The sequence below is a fragment of the Mastomys coucha genome, unplaced genomic scaffold (assembly GCF_008632895.1).
Source record: "Mastomys coucha isolate ucsf_1 unplaced genomic scaffold, UCSF_Mcou_1 pScaffold9, whole genome shotgun sequence".
Taxonomy (NCBI): domain Eukaryota; kingdom Metazoa; phylum Chordata; class Mammalia; order Rodentia; family Muridae; genus Mastomys; species Mastomys coucha.
In genome coordinates, this window is record NW_022196915.1 from 43,037,977 (window position 1) to 43,055,685 (window position 17,709).

At 40.4% G+C, this 17,709-nt stretch overlaps 2 protein-coding genes across 9 annotated transcripts in view; one reads left to right on the forward strand and one right to left on the reverse strand.

Annotated features, from left to right (window-relative positions):
* The window catches only part of Rnf17 (ring finger protein 17), a 116,440-nt gene extending 106,709 nt beyond the window's left edge, over positions 1 to 9,731 (forward strand). For all 5 annotated transcript variants that reach the window (XM_031362556.1, XM_031362560.1, XM_031362559.1 and 2 more), the window contains 6 exons: positions 291 to 407; positions 2,195 to 2,363; positions 4,515 to 4,650; positions 7,146 to 7,335; positions 9,028 to 9,124; positions 9,516 to 9,731. In XM_031362556.1, the coding sequence (XP_031218416.1) occupies positions 291 to 407; positions 2,195 to 2,363; positions 4,515 to 4,650; positions 7,146 to 7,335; positions 9,028 to 9,123 (708 nt within the window). In that variant the 3' untranslated portion in view covers position 9,124; positions 9,516 to 9,731. The remainder of the gene's footprint in view (positions 1 to 290; positions 408 to 2,194; positions 2,364 to 4,514; positions 4,651 to 7,145; positions 7,336 to 9,027; positions 9,125 to 9,515) is intronic.
* Positions 9,732 to 10,983: 1,252 nt separating this feature from the next.
* The window catches only part of Cenpj (centromere protein J), a 56,176-nt gene continuing 49,450 nt past the window's right edge, over positions 10,984 to 17,709 (reverse strand). For all 4 annotated transcript variants that reach the window (XM_031362566.1, XM_031362565.1, XM_031362563.1 and 1 more), the window contains 6 exons: positions 16,783 to 16,847; positions 16,462 to 16,575; positions 14,319 to 14,459; positions 14,147 to 14,231; positions 13,945 to 14,065; positions 10,984 to 11,325 (listed from right to left, as the gene is read on the reverse strand). In XM_031362566.1, the coding sequence (XP_031218426.1) occupies positions 11,133 to 11,325; positions 13,945 to 14,065; positions 14,147 to 14,231; positions 14,319 to 14,459; positions 16,462 to 16,575; positions 16,783 to 16,847 (719 nt within the window). In that variant the 3' untranslated portion in view covers positions 10,984 to 11,132. The remainder of the gene's footprint in view (positions 11,326 to 13,944; positions 14,066 to 14,146; positions 14,232 to 14,318; positions 14,460 to 16,461; positions 16,576 to 16,782; positions 16,848 to 17,709) is intronic.

The window sequence follows — 17,709 nt, forward strand, 5'->3', positions numbered from 1 at the left end:
GAGAGAGAGAGAGAGAGGAGAGAGAGAGAGAGAGAGAATACTGTTGCTCTGTACTTCAACATCCCAGTACTCTTAATAAGTAGCACTTAGTGTTGAGCACTTGTCAACTATACTCCATGTCTCCACTGCCCCAGACCATGAGTCATCCCACTTGCTGCTAATGACTTTTTTTTTGTATTTAGTACACAGAAGAGCTTGGTTAGTGGTAATTGAATAAGTTGACACCATAATTATGTTTTATGTTAATTCATGATTGACATTCTAAAATTTAATTCTTTGTGGTGCTTTAGGATTTGCTTTTGCCTGAAATGGAGCCTTCCATTTTACCACCGTATCTGTCTTCACTTCTGCCTCCACCAGAGGAGCTGTATGCTGTGCAAGTAAAGCATATTGTCTCACCTGATGAAGTACGTGCGGGCTCAGCGACAGTGCGGTGTCTGTCTCAAACATGTGTCTCTTCTCCATCTTCCTAACTGTCAACAATGAGATTAGGTGGCTTCCACTCGCCCCATTCTGTTAGCTCTTCAGATATTTGTTGATGCTTCAGGGCTCGGGTGTTTCTTAAGCACCTGCTGATTTCCCAGAGTTGTGTTCCTTTACTTATTTGCATGTTTATATGGCTTGTTTAGATTTTTATAAATATAAATGTATTCATGGTTTCTGCCTGCACGTATGTATGCACCACATGCATTCCTGCTGCCCATGGAAATCCCCTGAAATTGGAGTTAGATGGCTTTGAGTCATTGTTTTGTGGGTACTGAGAATAGAACTCAGATCTTCTGCAAAAGCAACAACTGCTTGAAGCCCCTGAGCATCTCTCCAACCTGACATTAATTTAAAAATGCTTATTTTTAATTTATTTTTATATATGAGTGTTTTGCTTCAGAGATCAGAAGATGTTGTTGCAGATTGTTGTAGACCAGCACATGGGTGTTGGATTCAAACCTGAGTCCTCTGGAAAAGCAATCCTTGCGGTCCTTAACCACTGAGCCTTTCGTCCAGCCCCAAATGTATAGCCCAAGTGAACATATCCTACTTGCCAGATCATTTATACTTTTAAAGTTGGTCTTTTCCCCCTGTGGAATATTAAATCTCTCACTCCTATGTCTTTTCCTGCATTGAACTCGAATGCTCTTTACCCTACTTCTTGATTTTCTGAGTTTGAGACCTTTCCCACACTGTCCTACTCATGCTGTTTGGCTGCCCTCCTCTCTAGAGGGTAAGTCCATGAAAAGGGGGGCTTAGTCTCTTCTCCATTCCTGAGAACCTAGAACATACCTGATATATAGTGATCAGTTAGTAACTGTTGAGTGCATAACTGCACTAAAGGAAATTTAGTTGATGTTCCTGTCTGACAAGAAGGTGAGGAAAAAATGGCAAGTAGCACTGGCAGCCCTTGTCTTTACAAGTGAACCAGGCAAGGGGAGGATTCGCTGCCTAATTTCATACTTTGTATGACTACTGTTAGTTGTATAATTTTTTTTATTTATTGCTATATGACAGATTACTCCAAACTTATCAGCTTAAGACAAGACATACGGGGCCTAGCAAGATGGCTACCAAGCCTGATAGTCTGAGTTCAATCCCCAGAATCCACATGGTAGAAGGAGAAAACTGATTTCTACTCATGTGCTCTGATATCTGTGTGCCTCCCCCATAATATGTATAAAATAGTTTTTAATTTAAAAATGCACATTAGGGTCAAAAACCAAATGGTTGCTTGATTAAAGTCGCGTTCAAGAGCTCATGATGTTACAGTCAGGATACTTGATGGGGCTATAGAGCGCACTTCTGAAGAGTCACATTGGCAGACATAGTGAAGCGTGCCTGTAATTGGAACTCAGGAGGTGGATGCAAATGATTAGTAGTTGAGGCCAGAGTCAGCTACTTGACACCCTGTCTCAGAACAAGTAAGTACTTATGTGACATGTCTGGAAGGCTCAATACTGGCTCTGTGATCCCTTTAGGGGCTTGCTGCAAGAAAGCCTTCCTGGTTCCCATCTCTGCAACCAGTCTTCACAGCCACATTGTGACTCATTGTGCTCTCTTGGTACAAGATCAGTATGGTTGGACATAAAAAGCACTATACAGGGCCAAGTAACAGCAGGGTCACTGGGCCCTGGCTGGAAGCACATTCTCAGAAATGACAGAATCTGCAAGGTTGGTTTCCCTTCTCCCCACCACTCCCTTGCAGGTGTATATCTGCCTTGACTCTGTAGAAAGCTCTACTCAGTTTAACCATCACGGTGACACGGATGACAGTGGAATCAGCTGGGAGTCTGAGTCGGAGAACCTAGAGGAAGCGCTGCAGAGATTTAACAACAATGTGGAGACCTTTCCTCCCCTGACAGATTTTAGCGCAGGTATGCTGTGTTCTGAGTGTCAGTCTTGGTGAGACTTGTGTTTCATCAACAGAACAAGGAGGTTGATGGGTTATTTATGTTAATTGGAATTTCTTCTCAGCATCACATGTTTGATCTCTAAATTCTAAAAGACACACATTTTCTAGATTAGAAAGGTGACTCAGATGAGTTAAGCAACTTACCACTATTCCTGTGGGGACAGTTCCACTCCACATAACTCTGGTGAGTTGGAAGTTGAGGGTACAGTCACATGATGGTTTTTAAGTCTAGGCTTTACTACTAACTCAAATTGTGACAGTTGACTTTCAGGCTACCTTGGTAATACCTTTAACTACAAATCAAATGACAATCAAAAAACTAAAATGACAACTTTTGAGGTAGAGGCTCAAGCTATGATGGTTTGTCAGGATAGGTTAAAATTCTTAGTTTTTTTCTAATATGTTCTTCACAGCTTTATTAAACACCCACGGTTCTCTTCTGAGGAAAATGTACCCACTTGCTGTTGACAGTCCCTGAATGCCAAGAATAGCTACACATTTTCCTGTGTGGGGCATAGAGCTACCTTACAACATTTTGCCCCTCCACCAGGGGTGCCTGGACACCACTGGCATACTGCCAGGAGGAGGCAGTGCAGAGTCCAAAACAGGAGTCCTCAGTGGTTCCTGGTTCTTTCTGGGTACCCATGCATCATGAGAGCATCTTCAAGAGAGGGAGGTAGGAGGGGAAGTCAGGAACAGGGGTATGCAGTTTAAGCTCACCCTCAGGGAGTCCACACTAGGCAAGAAGGGGAAGTGAGCCAAGATGAGAGTAATTAGGTCTGATTGAGAGGGAGGGGCTGGAGGGAAGAAAGTCTTCCTCAGGAGTCTCAAACTCAGCTCTTTAGTTGAAAGCCTTCTCCAGGCAGCTTTCTGAGATGATGCTTGCTTATTCTCACAGGTTTATTTGATGGTGGATGCGAATGCATACACTTTATTGGGGGAGAACCCAGGATTAAATACCTTTTGCCAGAAGGTATACCCAGGAAGGGAAGCTCATTGGCTGAAGGTTCGGAGCTATCTAAATACTTCATTAGCATGGAGAAGAACTCCAGGTGTCAGACTTTGTGACTCAGTGCTCATAGACTTTAGTGGAGTGTTGTGGAGTATCTGGAACATGTGTTCCAGAGGGCGTCCACAGACAGGTAGGGAGTGGCTCTACTCCTGCCAGTCTGAGCTTACTCAACCTTGGCCAGTTCTTGGTTCTGTCTGGTAACATGGTCCCACATGCCCTACAAAGCTGTCTTTATTCTTGGTCTGTTATGTATCAGAGTATGTTTATGCAAAGGAAAAATATGTCAGTCGAACTTCTTGTCTAATATAATTGGTCTAATTTAATAAGCTTCTAATAGGCCATATCTTTTTTTTTTTTTTTTGGCTGATCACTACTTATAGATCCTTTTGCTTGGAACGTTCTTCCCTCAGACTGTCTATCACATCTGAAGTCTGTTGCTCAGTCTCCCTTATTGGAGGTCTTCTCTTCCCTTCCCAGCATGGAGAAGCATCCCCCTCCTCCTCACTACTTTGCAGAAGTACTGTGGGCAGGTGCCCTCAGGTGTATCAGCAGCAGTTGCAAGGGCACTGTGCACATAGGTCTCTTAGTTACCAAATGAGTTTAAGAGAAAACTCATCAGGTGGGCTTTGTGTTTACACAGACTCTCAATCCAGAGGAAAAAAGTCCTTCCTCATTCCTACCTCCAGGGAAACCGTAGTCTGGCGTAAAGTAACTTCTGGGTCTAAACACATGGTTCACTTCATAGCTACTTTATGCCTCAGAGGTTGTTTTTGTTTTTAGTACTGAGCATCTAACCCAGGGCTTTGCCCATGCTGAGCAAGTGCTCTACCCAGCAAGCTCCATCTCCAGCCTTTGGCAATGTGAGGTCACCTGTGTGGAAATGGAACTAGGAACTCTGAGAATGGGCAAGTGCCTTTCTTCAAAACAACCTTAGACATTAATAAGAAACCTTGATAAAATGGAGGCAGAAAAGGAGCTCCCACAATATTCAGCTCTGTACAGTGACCACATGGTTATTACACATTTCTTTGTACTTTTTATATTAAAATTTTTGGAAGACAATCAGTAACTATCATTTGTTTCCTTTTTCTGCCTTTCTAGAGATGCCTTGCCTTGCAGAGTATGCTGATGGTTTATGGTATAGAGCAAAGATTGTTTCCATTAAAGAATTTAACCCTTTATCTGTCCTGGTACTGTTTGTTGATTATGGGTCCACAGAGAAGTTGACAATAAACAGGTAAAGTGAAAGAAAAAGTTGAATAAGATGCAGTTTAAAGCATATTTATGTGTGTGGTACATATTTCTGTGTAGGTATGTGCCTATGCAGAGGTCCAAGGTCAATACTGATATCTTCTGTCCCTCCCACCTTGCTTTTTGAGGCAGTCTCTAACTGAACCTGCTCTCCATTTCAGCTAGATTGGCCAGCCAGCAAGCCCAGGACCCACCTTGCTGGGATAACAGGCTCTGCTGTTATTGGGACCCAAATGCTGGTCCTCCTGGGTACATGGCAAGCACTTTACACAGAACCATCCCCAGTCCTAAATAAGGGTTCTTTGTTTTATCTGAGATGGGAATACAACTAGAGCTATTACTTGGTAAAATTTTGCCTCATTTTTGTTTTGTTTTTTTTTTTCTTTTTTGGTTGGTTCTGTTTTTTTTTTCGTTTGTTTGTTTGTTTGGTTGGTTGGTTGGTTGGTTTAAAGACAGGGTTTCTCTGTGTTATAGCCCTGCTGTCCTGGAACTCTCTATGGCTGCCCTTGAACTCACAGAGTTCTGCCTGCCTTGCCACCCAAGTGCTGGGGTTAATGGTCTAAGCAACCACCATCTGATTTTTAAAAGGAAAAAAATTATTTAACAATTGTTTATAAATTAGTAATTTTTTCATTGTGAGTTATGAAAATACCTCTTATATTTTAAGAGATTAGAACTTTTGCTGATCCTTACAACCAGAATTAGAATACACCTTGAGACCATTTAAGACCTTAGACTACTATCCTACTGTGTACTCAGATCTTTGTTTAACCTTTAAGAGAACAAAATGACAACCAATCTTAGAGGCAGCGGATTTCTGAGTTCGAGGCCAACCTGGCCTATAGAGTGAGTTCCAGGACAGCCAGGACTACACAGAGAAACCTTGTCTCAAAAAACCAAAACCAAAAAAAAAAAAAAAAAAAAAAAAAAAAAAAGACAACCAATTCTAACATGTGTATTAGTCAGGGTTTCTATTCCTGCACAAACATCATGACCAAGAAATAACTTGGGAGGAAAGGGTTTATTCAGCTTACACTTCCACATGGCTATTCATCACCAAAGGAAGTCAGGACTAGAACTCAAGCAGGTCAGGAAGCAGGAGTTGATACAGAGGCCATGGAGAGATGTTCCTTACTGGCTTGCTTTTTTAGAGAACCCAAGACTACCAGCCCAGGGATGGCACCACCCACAAAGGGCCCTCCCCCCACCCCCCACCCCTTGATCACTAACTGAGAAAATGCCTTACAGTTGGATATCATGGAGGCGTTTCCTCAACTGAAGCTCCTTTAGCTGTGATAACTCCAGCTTGTGTCAAGTGGACACAAAACCAGCCAGTACAACATGCTTCAAATTTCCCATGTAATCAGCTCTTACAATCTAAGTGAATGCATAGCTTTAATCTTAATGTGTTCTTCTATGCCTTAATTTAGAGAGTAATGTGTGCAATGATAAGTCAAAAAATAAAAAATAAATGAAAACCTGCAGGAGTTATTTTTCTTCTTCCCACCACATGGGATCCTGGAAGGACTTAGGCTTCTTAGCAGCAAGCCCCCAACCTGCTAAGTCATCTCACAAGCACAGATTGAGTATTTTAAAATATATTTGTTTTTATTAATTATGTGTGGGGTTTGTGCACTTTAGTATAGGTGTCTGAAGAGGTCACAGGTATCATATCCCCTGCGGGTAGACTTACATGTGGTTGTGAGCCATCAAACATGGATGTTGAAATTCAAAATTGGGTCTTCTGCAAGAGCAGTATATGCTCTCGACCACTGACTCCTTGATCTTGATCCCTTGGGCCTCCAAACTAGGATGTTTTTATTCTGATAAGCGTAAGGTTTACCATCTTGGTGTTTAGATATACTTAGTATTTACATTAATTGGCTTCTAAATACATTCACAGTATTATTCAACTTTACATTTACATTTTCAAATACTTTTTAATCAAACTACACAGAAATCCTTCCCATTAACCATGCTCCCTTTCACCCTCACCTAGCCCAATAAGCTGCCATCTATCCGTCTGTGCCTAGTCTTCAAGGCTCCCCACGTGGCACATACATTTATCTGTATGTGTCTGTCTCAACTTTACACTCTTCATGGGCTGACACTGGGATTTTACTTCTTCCTTCTGTGAGCAAGTTGTAATGAACACAAGTACACAGGTGCCTTTTTGAGACCCTGCTTTCAGTTGTTTGGCGTGTATACAGGAGATGGAATTGGCTGGGCCACATACTCTATTTTTATGATCTAAGGAACTCCCATATATAATTCTCCACAACTGTACATCATTATTGTACATCACTAACAATGCCCAAGGGCTTTTGGTTTTTCTGACTTTTCTTGGCTATGCTGTTGGTGTCATCTTTGCCAAATCAGTATCATGAAACTTTTCTCCTGTTTTCTGCTGAGAGTGATACAGCTTTAACTGAGAATTTAAATCAAGACATACTGATCATTTTTATCAATCTCTTGTAACAGACTACGTCAGATTCCTGTTCAGCTTATGCAGTACCCAGCCCAAGCCATAAAGGTGTTCTTGGCAGGGTTTAAACCTCCCTTAAGTGACTCGGGAAAAACAAGAATACCATACTGTCCCAGGTGGAGCATGGAAGCATTGTGGACTATGATAGACTGTCTCCAAGGAAAAAAACTTTATGCTTCCTCTGTGGTAATTATGTCTTAATTAGCCAAATTATTTTAAAGCTATTTCCATAAGCCCTGTTAATTCCATAAAGTGTTTTGCACCTGCTTAAAAAAATAATAGTTAAAGCATACAAAGCTACATAGACTATAGAAGTTAAGTCTTATGACTAGTTAAAATGGTTTTGGGGGGCTTGGGATGGAACTCTACTAACCACCACAAGTTAGTAGTTCGGAGTCATCACCCTGGGCCCTGTCACACCTACCAAAGGAAAAAAACAGTTTTAACAAACTTTATTATCCTAAAGTGATACATAGTGGTTAATATAAAATAATAAATGTGTCTCATATAATCAAAACACTTTCAAGATAATGAAAAACAAACATGCATACCATTGATTAATCTGAGGTAGAATCAAAGTACAGTAGACGTATTAATAACTTCGTAGCCTGAGGAGAAATGTAAGAAGTGACTGGTTCATCTGAAGAGACCTGGAAAGGTGCTTAAGGAACTTGTTAGTAGGTACTCAAGTGACTCACTAAGTAAGTGGGGTACAGAAAGTGACTCACAAGCTGAGTCCTGGAAACTGGGGGTATTCAGAGAGGCCTGGATTATAAGGTGGCCAGGCCTGTTTCAGAGCTGATGGGGGTGGGGAGGTGGACTGGAAAGGTGGCTTACAAGTCTACTGCAGTTCCTGGGACCAGATGCTCTCTTCTGAGCTTGCTGGAACTGTAAACACATTGTGATCTTAGATACATGACAGCAAAGAACTCACACATACTAGATACGTTTAAAAGATTTTACAAAAGACAGAACTCCAGACGGTAAGCTAATCTCTCTCTTTAAGTTATATCACAGGCAAGCAGGATCCTAGTTTTGCATGGTGTTCTAGAACTAGACATTTTTTTATCCTTACACACATACACACACAAACACACAAACATACAAAATCTGGGTTCTGGGTCAATATTATAAAACCTAGGAGTCCTAGATCTCTTTGTTGACACACCCTGGGCTGGGATGGTGATATAGAAGGTGCCTTGTAACTGGCATTCAGGACACCTGCCTCCCTCCTTTGTGTTCTCAGTCAGGTGCTGGACAAAGAACCCAGTATACTGCCTTCTGCAGGAATGCACTCGGGACAAGGCTGTTAACTAGGAACTGCTTTTGGAAAGTCTTGTTACCTGTGCACTAGCACATACATAGTTCATGAAGGGTGTTTCTAAATAGGTCAGCGAAAATACAGACAGGCCAAGTATTTATTACAAATATATATTTCTTCATGTCTATGAACTAACAGCCCAATTTTAGCTTATGCATAGCAGATATAGTGTGTGGTGTATGGAATGTAAAGGGATCTCCTTTACATTCTAAAGTAGTATAAAAGACTATTGGCTGTCTAGGCAGGAGAGACCTGAGGTTTCATTAGTTTAAGAGGAAGAAAAATGGAAGGAATAGTATTTAGCAGGAAACCATTAGGCTTGCCCTCTGAAGGTAGAGTATGAATTAGTCTTGTGCCTTTCTCCCAGGGAGAGCAGCCAGATGGAGGAGGGAAAGGGCACCAAAGGCAGCATTGTGTTTTGTTTGTTGGTGTTGGCTTTTTTTGTGAACTTTGTGCTTCTGCCGCCTGAGTATTAAGATTATAGGTGTGTTACCACATTACAGGTGTGTACCCAGACACAATATTGTTTTCCTGATAACTGTATCTTTCAATTTTAGGCTCAGGCACCAGAACAAATAGTGACATTATTTGATGAACAACACCCAGTTCACATGTCCTTGGTAGAAATGGGGCTTGCAGATAAAGATGAATGATGTAAGTGTACTTCTTGGTCGCCTGTTTAGTCAGCATGTGTGTCTACACGAGTGCTGTGACCACAGAGATTAATGCTGAATTGTTTATAAATGCATCTCAGATATTCTTACTTCTCAAAAAGATGGAATTCTCTAAGAACTCTCTTCCATATTTTGTTGCCCAAGGTCTTTCTACCTCTTGAACACCATTATCAATGACCCCTTGTATTTGTAAATATAGTAGTGGGTGTGGGGCAAGCAAAACAGTACAGTTTGTACCACAAATAATTTGTGCTCATTACCAAACAGCAGGCATACAGAGCCACTGGGGACCTGGCTGACTAACAAGCAGGCCCACTAGAACTGAGGAGAGCATTAAGGCAAATGTTAAAGTAACACTTTTTGTTTTGCAGGTGCACAGAGCTCCTGTAGCTGTCCAGGAAAAAAATGTTCTCTGTTAGATTTGTACCACAGCAGGTTTGATTTTAACTTGTTCTGCAGGGGTATCTTTTTTTTTTTCCTCCTTTAGTCTTACTTGGTAAATTGTTAAGGAATGGTAAAAAGTTAATATTTTCTTTAAAACTTTTGTTTTTACTGTCCTTTCAAAATAAAATTTAGTCATATGAAAATTTTAGTTCATGTTATTAAGATTCTGCCTAAGAAATACCAGAATTGTTGAAGGTCCTGAGATGTCTCACCCATGGCCACCCTCCCTTACAGAGGTATGATTGAGATGGTGTTTGTAATTATTACATAAGTCTTGGTGGTTTTGCTGTATATGAATATAGTAGACTGAGTAACGTCTTGGTACTTCTCATTGGTAACATTCTCATTGTCTTCACTGCCGCGTCGGTGGTAGCTCTACTGATTCTCTGCCCATCTGAGTGCATGATCTTGTTGTTAGATACATAGGTAGTTACTGGGCATTTTTGTTTTTTCTTAATTGCATTCTCCTACAGGGCCCTAATACATGTGAGAGGTTTACCTATATGTGCATAGTAGAGGGATTTGCTGAGTCAGGAGGCAATTACTTTCGAAAAAATAACTACACATTCCTGAAGATGGCAGTTGACACCATTTCCTTTTAAAGTGTATGCTTCCTGTCTTACTTTAAAGTTCTTCCTCAGCCTAAAGTAATATATATTTTTTTGTTTTCACATTCAGTTCTTAAATCATGTAGAATTGCTATTTTTTAATGAGTGCTTAGCACTACCTACTGTTCCAGTCATAAACTTACAATGGGTAACTTGCCCTTTCTTTGAGCATAGCTTGCTTGTGCCACCTACCACCTCTCTGGTAATAATAACGAGAAGGGGGCTGTGGTTGGCTCACACCAGCTACTTCCTGCTAGTTTTGACAAGTTATGTAGCATTCTGGCTGTAACTGCTTTCTCCTAAGACTTCTCAGTACTTGTAACATGGTCTGGACCGTTTGTGCTCGTCTCCATTCTTTTCCAAGTCCAGAGTCTGTACGGGATGGCAGTTTTCATTTCAGTTTTGGCAGAAGTAGTACTATTTTGTTATTTACTTTTTAGTTCACATCCCATGGAACAGGTATTTGATACACTTTTTATTCTTGGGTTTTCTTATTTTGAAAACCTGCACAAGCCATGTGTAGTGGTGCATATCTTTAATCCCAGCAATGGTGACACAAAGGCAGGTAGATCTCTGTGAATTCAAGTCCAGCCTGACCTACAGAGTGAGTTCTAGGCTACACAGTGGAGACTGATCTCAAAAAATAAAAACAAAAAAAGCAAAGATATTTATAAAAAAAAAAAAATTGTACAGTTTACAACAAAGTAATAATGTTTTCCTAACTGTAGAAAAACACATACACTAGATAAGTCACTTTTGTGTTTCAAAGAATGTAAAACAGAGACTGTATGGCAAAACTTTAATTTTAAAATTCAAACATAATCTTTTTATTTAGACACACACATTATATAAATTAATCTGAACACATAAGAAATGTACATACTCTGAGCAGAAAAAGCACTTAGTGTTACTTCATGATTAATCACACAAAGATCTTCACATTTCTGTGTCCATTAGCACATTACCATCTTTGTCCTTCACTCTAACTCGGCCAGATGTGTACTTTGTCTCTTGATGACCATTTGCATAGACAGTCTTAACAGTCCCATCAGGATATTCTCGTCTCTTGAACTGGGCAGTATGGAGCTCTCTTTGGCCATTATTAAACTCTATGATTTTGTTGCCATCACTGTAAAATTTAAACCAGAAAATTAATGTCTCAAAATATGTATATCAACAGGAGCTGGGCATAGTGGTAGGCACACGGCTGTAATACTAGCCCCGTTGGAGGACTAGGAATTCAATACCAGCCTGAACACACACAAAACCTTGCCTCACCACCCCTGAAATTTAAAATAGAGCTAGAGGGAGCTCAATGGAAAAGTACTTGCCTATTGTGAATGAGGCCCTGATTCAAACCTCAATACTATGGGAGAAAAGAAACGGACATCAGGAAAGCTGGCTAAAGGTAGCCTTTGATTCTGCAATTGTTTCTTCTCTTAAACACATTGGTTGGTCCTCTCTCTCCCAATACACTTGCAAGTTCTGTTTACAGCATTTCAGCTCCAACTACCAAATCAGCCTTTCTATGTGGCCATGAAAGTTTCTATTAGTAATTTACTAACAAGTGTTTAGTCTTTTGTTTTTTAATTTTAGATGTGTTCAGCCTCTGAATTATTTTATTTTATTTTATTTTATTTTTTGGAGTAGTGGTGGGGATGGGGGGAACCAGAGTCTCTTTATGTAGCCCTAACTGGCCTGCAACATTATGTCAAGTAGGCTGTCCTCAAATTCCCAGTGATTTACCTGCCTCCTCAGTGCTGGGATTAAAAACTTGTGTATCATATGTAGCAAAGTGCAGCTTGGTCTTCATGCAGGTCCCCAACAACTGGTGCTATCCCTTAATCTGTTGCCTAGTTGGTGCTATCCCTTAATCTGTTGCCTACCTGTGGATCCTGTTCCCCTAACTGAGCCACCCTGTCTTGCTTCAGTGGGAGAGGATGCACTAGTCCTGCAATCCCCCTTCTCAGGAGAATGGGGGGGGGGGGTTGGGGGAAGATTTGTGTGAGGGGGGACTGGGAGGAGAGGGGAGTGCTGATATTGGGATGTAAAGTGAATAAATAAATTAATGAAAAAAAATAAAAAGGCTTGTGTATGTCACCATGCCCAGTCAGAACTAGTCACAGTGTTTAAATTTAGCTATTCAGTTTCCTTGGGCAGAGCTGAGATGGCTCTTTTTCACTAAATTGAAGACTGCCTAAGTACTTTGAACAATTAACACCAAGTGGATTGCTGGTCATATATCTATGGGACATTCACAATGAATTTCCACAACTGATAGAATTTCCATGACCAATAGGAGCCTGGGGTTACAGACTGGGAGTCAGCAATTCAGAACATAGATGGGCAGGTGTTACCAGCAGAACAGTCTTGTGCCACATACATGTGTGAGACACAAAACACATTCTAAGAGCTGATGCTTCCTCAGGGGAAATTCATGCCCCAGCACAGCTGCAATTGAACTATCCAGGTGATTTCAACAGCACACTACAATTTGAGAACCACAGCTCCTAAGTAAAAAAATAATTCTGACCAAATACTTGGGATTTTGCCTATGAAAATAAGAATGGCTATGTTGAATATCTATGTTGAAGCTAGATGCATTAATACATAATTTTTATTTCTTTATAGCAAAACTTCAAAAAAGAATAAAAAAATCTTAAGTGCCTACTAATATTATCCAATGTATGGTAGATTTGTAATTTTTTTTTTTTTAACAAACTATTCTACACTAAGGGGAAAACATTATAATGACTATAAGAAGTCCATGTACCACATGAATTCATTTTACTTCCTTGGTGAATTTTTACCATAGACTTCATGTTGATTAGGGTTAACTGTTTTCAGAAATGGAGGTATTTAGTTCCTAAGATAAAGAAGAAACTCAAAATTAGGTGTGGCAGAACTTCTCCAGGGCTATGATTAAAATGGTGGGCTAAAAGGCTCTTTATCAGGCTGGTGATGGTACACACCAGGATCTCAGTGTGTGGGAGGTATAGGCCAGCCTAAGCTACAAGAAACTCGTGTTTTTTTATTGTGGATTGGGCATCCAGAGAGACCACATAAAACTGACTTTCAGAAATGTAAATATTCAGAAGGACAAAGAAGGAGCTTATTGATTTTGAAAGTTTGACTCAAATATGCCAAGAGATTAAACCTGTAACAGAACAGAGAGCTTGAGAAATTGAAAATACAAGCAAGAGAGGAAAGTCTAAACATGGTTGAGGGGTTCTGTCGACTGCACACTTGAGGGCAGCCTGCCTTCTCCATCTCCTGTTTTCAGGACTCACTAAACTTCAAAACAACTTCCACTCCTGCGTTCTGTGCAGCCTCTCTCTACGTCCCATTAGTTCACATTGCTTCTAAACTTCACAGTGTCTGTGTTCACTTCTCACCTCATTGAAACTTCAAGTCACTGCTATATTTTGTTTTGTATTTGGGAGGGTGCATGCTCCCTTGCATGTAGAGCCAAAGAAGGACTCTACTTTATTCCCTTAAGACAAGGTCTCTCACTGAACTTGCGGTTTGGGCTAGGTCCTGGACACACCTGACTCTTCCCCCATTGGGATCACAGGAACATGCACCCATGCCTTTTATAGGATGCTAAGTTCCAATTCAGACACCTTCACTCTGCACAGCAAGTGCTCTTCTCTATTGACAGATCCTGAGTCCCAAATGTTTCAGATCTATTTTAAAATTGAACCATGAAAACTGGAAAATGTAGAACCAGATTTAAGAGGCACCATACCGTTGTACTCGGACAATTGTGCCATCTGGAAAGATGCTTTCTTCTTGACCATCCACAAATAAAGTCTTCATGGTCCGGTCAGGAAATGTGATTTCTTTTCTTCCATCTGGGAAATGCTTTTCTGTTTTAAAAACGATTGTTATCAATACATTTTCTTAAAGGAAGGTTAGAGTTTAACAGTGGAGGCAAAGTAAGTTTGTACCTATTTGTCCACTTGAGAAATGTAAGACTTCAAGTCCTTCTGGGTATGTGGTATGCGTGGTCTGGGCAGCAGCATAGTAATAGACCTACAGAGACATTAGTCAGTTTGCCCCTTCTCCTGAGAGAAGCATCCTGAGCTCCTGAGCTAGAAGCATCGCCCTGAGCATACATACCACTCTCTCATCTGGCATGACCTGCTTCACATCACCATTGAAAAATGTAACAGTGATGCTCTTCCCATCCGCACTCACTTCTTTCCGAGTTCCATTGGGAAATAGAACAACCCGGCACCCATTTTTATAAACTTTTTCTACCTGAAAAGACACAAGGTAATTATTGCTAGGTAAAATTTCCTCCTGAGTAAAGGCCCTTGAGCCTGAGGGAGTTTTTTTTTTTTGTTTTTTTTTTTTTGATTTTTCGAGACAGGGTTTCTCTGTGTAGCCTTGGCTGTCCTGGAACTCGCTCTGTAGACCAGGCTGGCTTCGAACTCAGAAATCCACCTGCCTCTGCCTCCCAAGTGCTGGGATTAAAGGCATGCGCCACCACCGCCCGGCAAGCCTGAGGGAGTTTGATGCCCCCAATGTAAGGGAAGACAAGAGGTGGGTGGAGGAGCATCCTCATAGAAGCAGGGGGTAGGGAGTTTCTGAAGGGGAGACTGGAAAGAGGAAAACATTTGAAATGTAAATAAAATATCCAATTAAAAAAAAAAGATTTCCTCCTGAGATCATGCAACAAAGGTATGAAGAATTCCCTCCCTATTTACACATGTCCAAATTCTCCATAATAAAAACAAAACATTTTATAAAATCACAAATAGGAACATAAACCAGGGTTTATGCTTTTCTCATATTTTTGTTTGTTCATAGTCTATTTATGTTAACAACTCATCTAAAACAAAACCTCTTCAACTTGGTATCCTATAGAAGACTAGTAAAATATGATTACTTTTGACTGTTTATCCTCCTCAATGCTCAAGGCTAGGACTGAACTTTGGCCTTATTTCAATTAAATAAACAAGATTAGGATAGATATATGCAATACAAACCCAATGGGAAAATCCTTACTTACCTTCCCTAAACAAATATCATTTATGTCCCTTTTCATTCCTTTTGATCAGCACACCCACTTTTTCCACTTAAGAGCATTTTAAGGCCAACAATATGGGCCACAGAGATGGCTCACAGGTTACAGGTACTCGCTGCCAAACCTGAGAACCTGAGTTCTTAGGACCTATATGTTGGAAGGAGAGCACCACCTCCTGTATGTTATACCCTGACTTCTGCCTGTGCCCACACAAATAGCTGTAAGGCCAAGAACAAAGGTATGCCAACTGGTAACAGTCCTGGCTCCAGAACAGTATTACAAAGACCACAGAAGAGAAAATACAGAAGGCCTGTGTAAAGCAAAACTAAGTTAAAGGTTCGATATTCCTCATTTTGTTTAATGTTAAATGTTCAAGCCCTATAGTCCATAAGCTAAGCACCAATACACAGCCTTCAAGATCAACTCTAGCCACGTACCACACAACAGCCATGGATGGGCCACATGCATAATATTCTCCACTATAGTTGTGAGCCTGTGCTGACAGTTACAGAAAAGTACGTCACACTTATGTAAATTACATAAGTACGTCACAATTATGTAAAGTACATAAAACTTGATATAGAACAGCTATGTTGCTAATTTGTCTTTACTGTGTGTTTATTTTAGAGCACACTCCTATATGAACATTTATATAAATACACAATACTGTGTATTTCTATCATCACACATGAAGTCTCCTGTGCTTCAGCTTATCTGTGTCACTCTGCTCATCTAAGACCTCAGAACAATACTCTACTACATACATACCTATGTGCATACACTCCACATACATTCACACAGACATGGCTTGGCTCAGGTCTGACGTAGATGATCTCACAGGGCTGTGGGAGCACATTCTGGGATGTTCACATGATAATACAATCTGTGACAATGCAGCTCTCAGAATAGGTCCCTGTTGTAAGGTGACAAGTGAAACTCTTTCAAAGTCTTAGGCTCCTTATTTTAATGCATGGCTATTTTATATTGTATCACATATTTTTAATGACTTGCTGATTTTTATTTTTATGAAACTCTATTGGTGTTCTGCCTTCCTGTATGTTTGTGCGTGATAGCATCAGATCCCCTGGAACTGGAGCTACAGACAGTTGTGAGCTGCTGCATGGGTGCCGGGAATTGAACCCAGGTCCTCTGGGAGAGTAGCCAATACTCTTAACCACTGAGCCAACTCTCCAGCCCCAACCCAATCATTATTTTAAATAAATATGTTTTTACCTTTCCATCAGGATGACTGATTTCTCCCTGAATTTCTTCCTCTTTTTCCTCTTTGTTTTTATGTTCAAGGTCTGGGAAGTTCACTTGTTGAAGAGGCTCTCTGGGCAAGGCAGCCTATAAGACAATAAGCAGTTACAGCCTGCACCTATTAAATTAAAAGCTCAATTTTAAAATTATATGATCCTATAACTAGTGTTGTTGTATAGAAAACATTTGCCATGTTAAATAAAAGCCCTCATTTATACCTGGTTTGGAAATTTAACAAATCCATTTCAACCCTGAATAAAGCACATTCACATATTTAACATAAAAAAGATTTACTTGTCCTTTATCAGAGCTGCCTAAATCACGAGGAGGCACAGACTTGGATCTTCTAGATGGACTTCCTGTTAGAAAGTAATTGTCAGAGTTAGTTTTAATGCTTAATAAAAATATTTAACTTATTGGCCTGGTAAAACATTTCCTTTGGGGCCATCAAAATGGCTTAGCAGGTAAAAGCACTTGCAATATTAAAACCCTATAAATATTAATCCTTGGAACCCACAGGGTGGGAAGAGAGAACCAGTTTCCACAAGCTGTCAAATGTCCTCCACAAGAGCACATTAGTACACATTCCCACACCAGACACAAAATAAAACATTTCCTTTGTCAGTGTTGTCTTATTTAACCCAACTACCTTATTTTATTTATGTGTATATGTGAGTCTGTCTGTATATACATAATGCACTCAGGCATGTGGGTGCCTGAGGAAACAGTAAGAGAACATCATATGGCTCAGCAGTTAAAAGCACTTGTTGCTCTTGCAGAGGACCCAGGTATAGTTCCCAGAACCCACATGGCAGCAAACAACACTATACAAACTCCAGTTCCAGGTGATCCAGTACCTCTTCTGGCCTCTGCAGGTACCAAGCAGGCATATACAAAAGAGGCAGAATATCCAAAATATCCAGGCAGGAATATACAAAAGAAAAAAAAGGCCTAGCAACATTAAAATAATGGGTTCATCAAAATAGAGTACACATAGGCCAGCCTTAGCTTCATAGCAAGCTCAAGGCTAACCTGAGCTATATGGAACTTCATCTTTTAAAAGAAAGGCTGACAAGCAATAGGCTGAAAAACGTTTTGTGATGTAGGTAAGTAAGAATGCTTAAAGATCTAAATAAATAAATTTCCTTAAGAACAAAAAAGGGGGGGGGGATTCAGTGCTGAAGAGATGGCTGAGTTTTTCAGCACCTGTCTTGCATACAT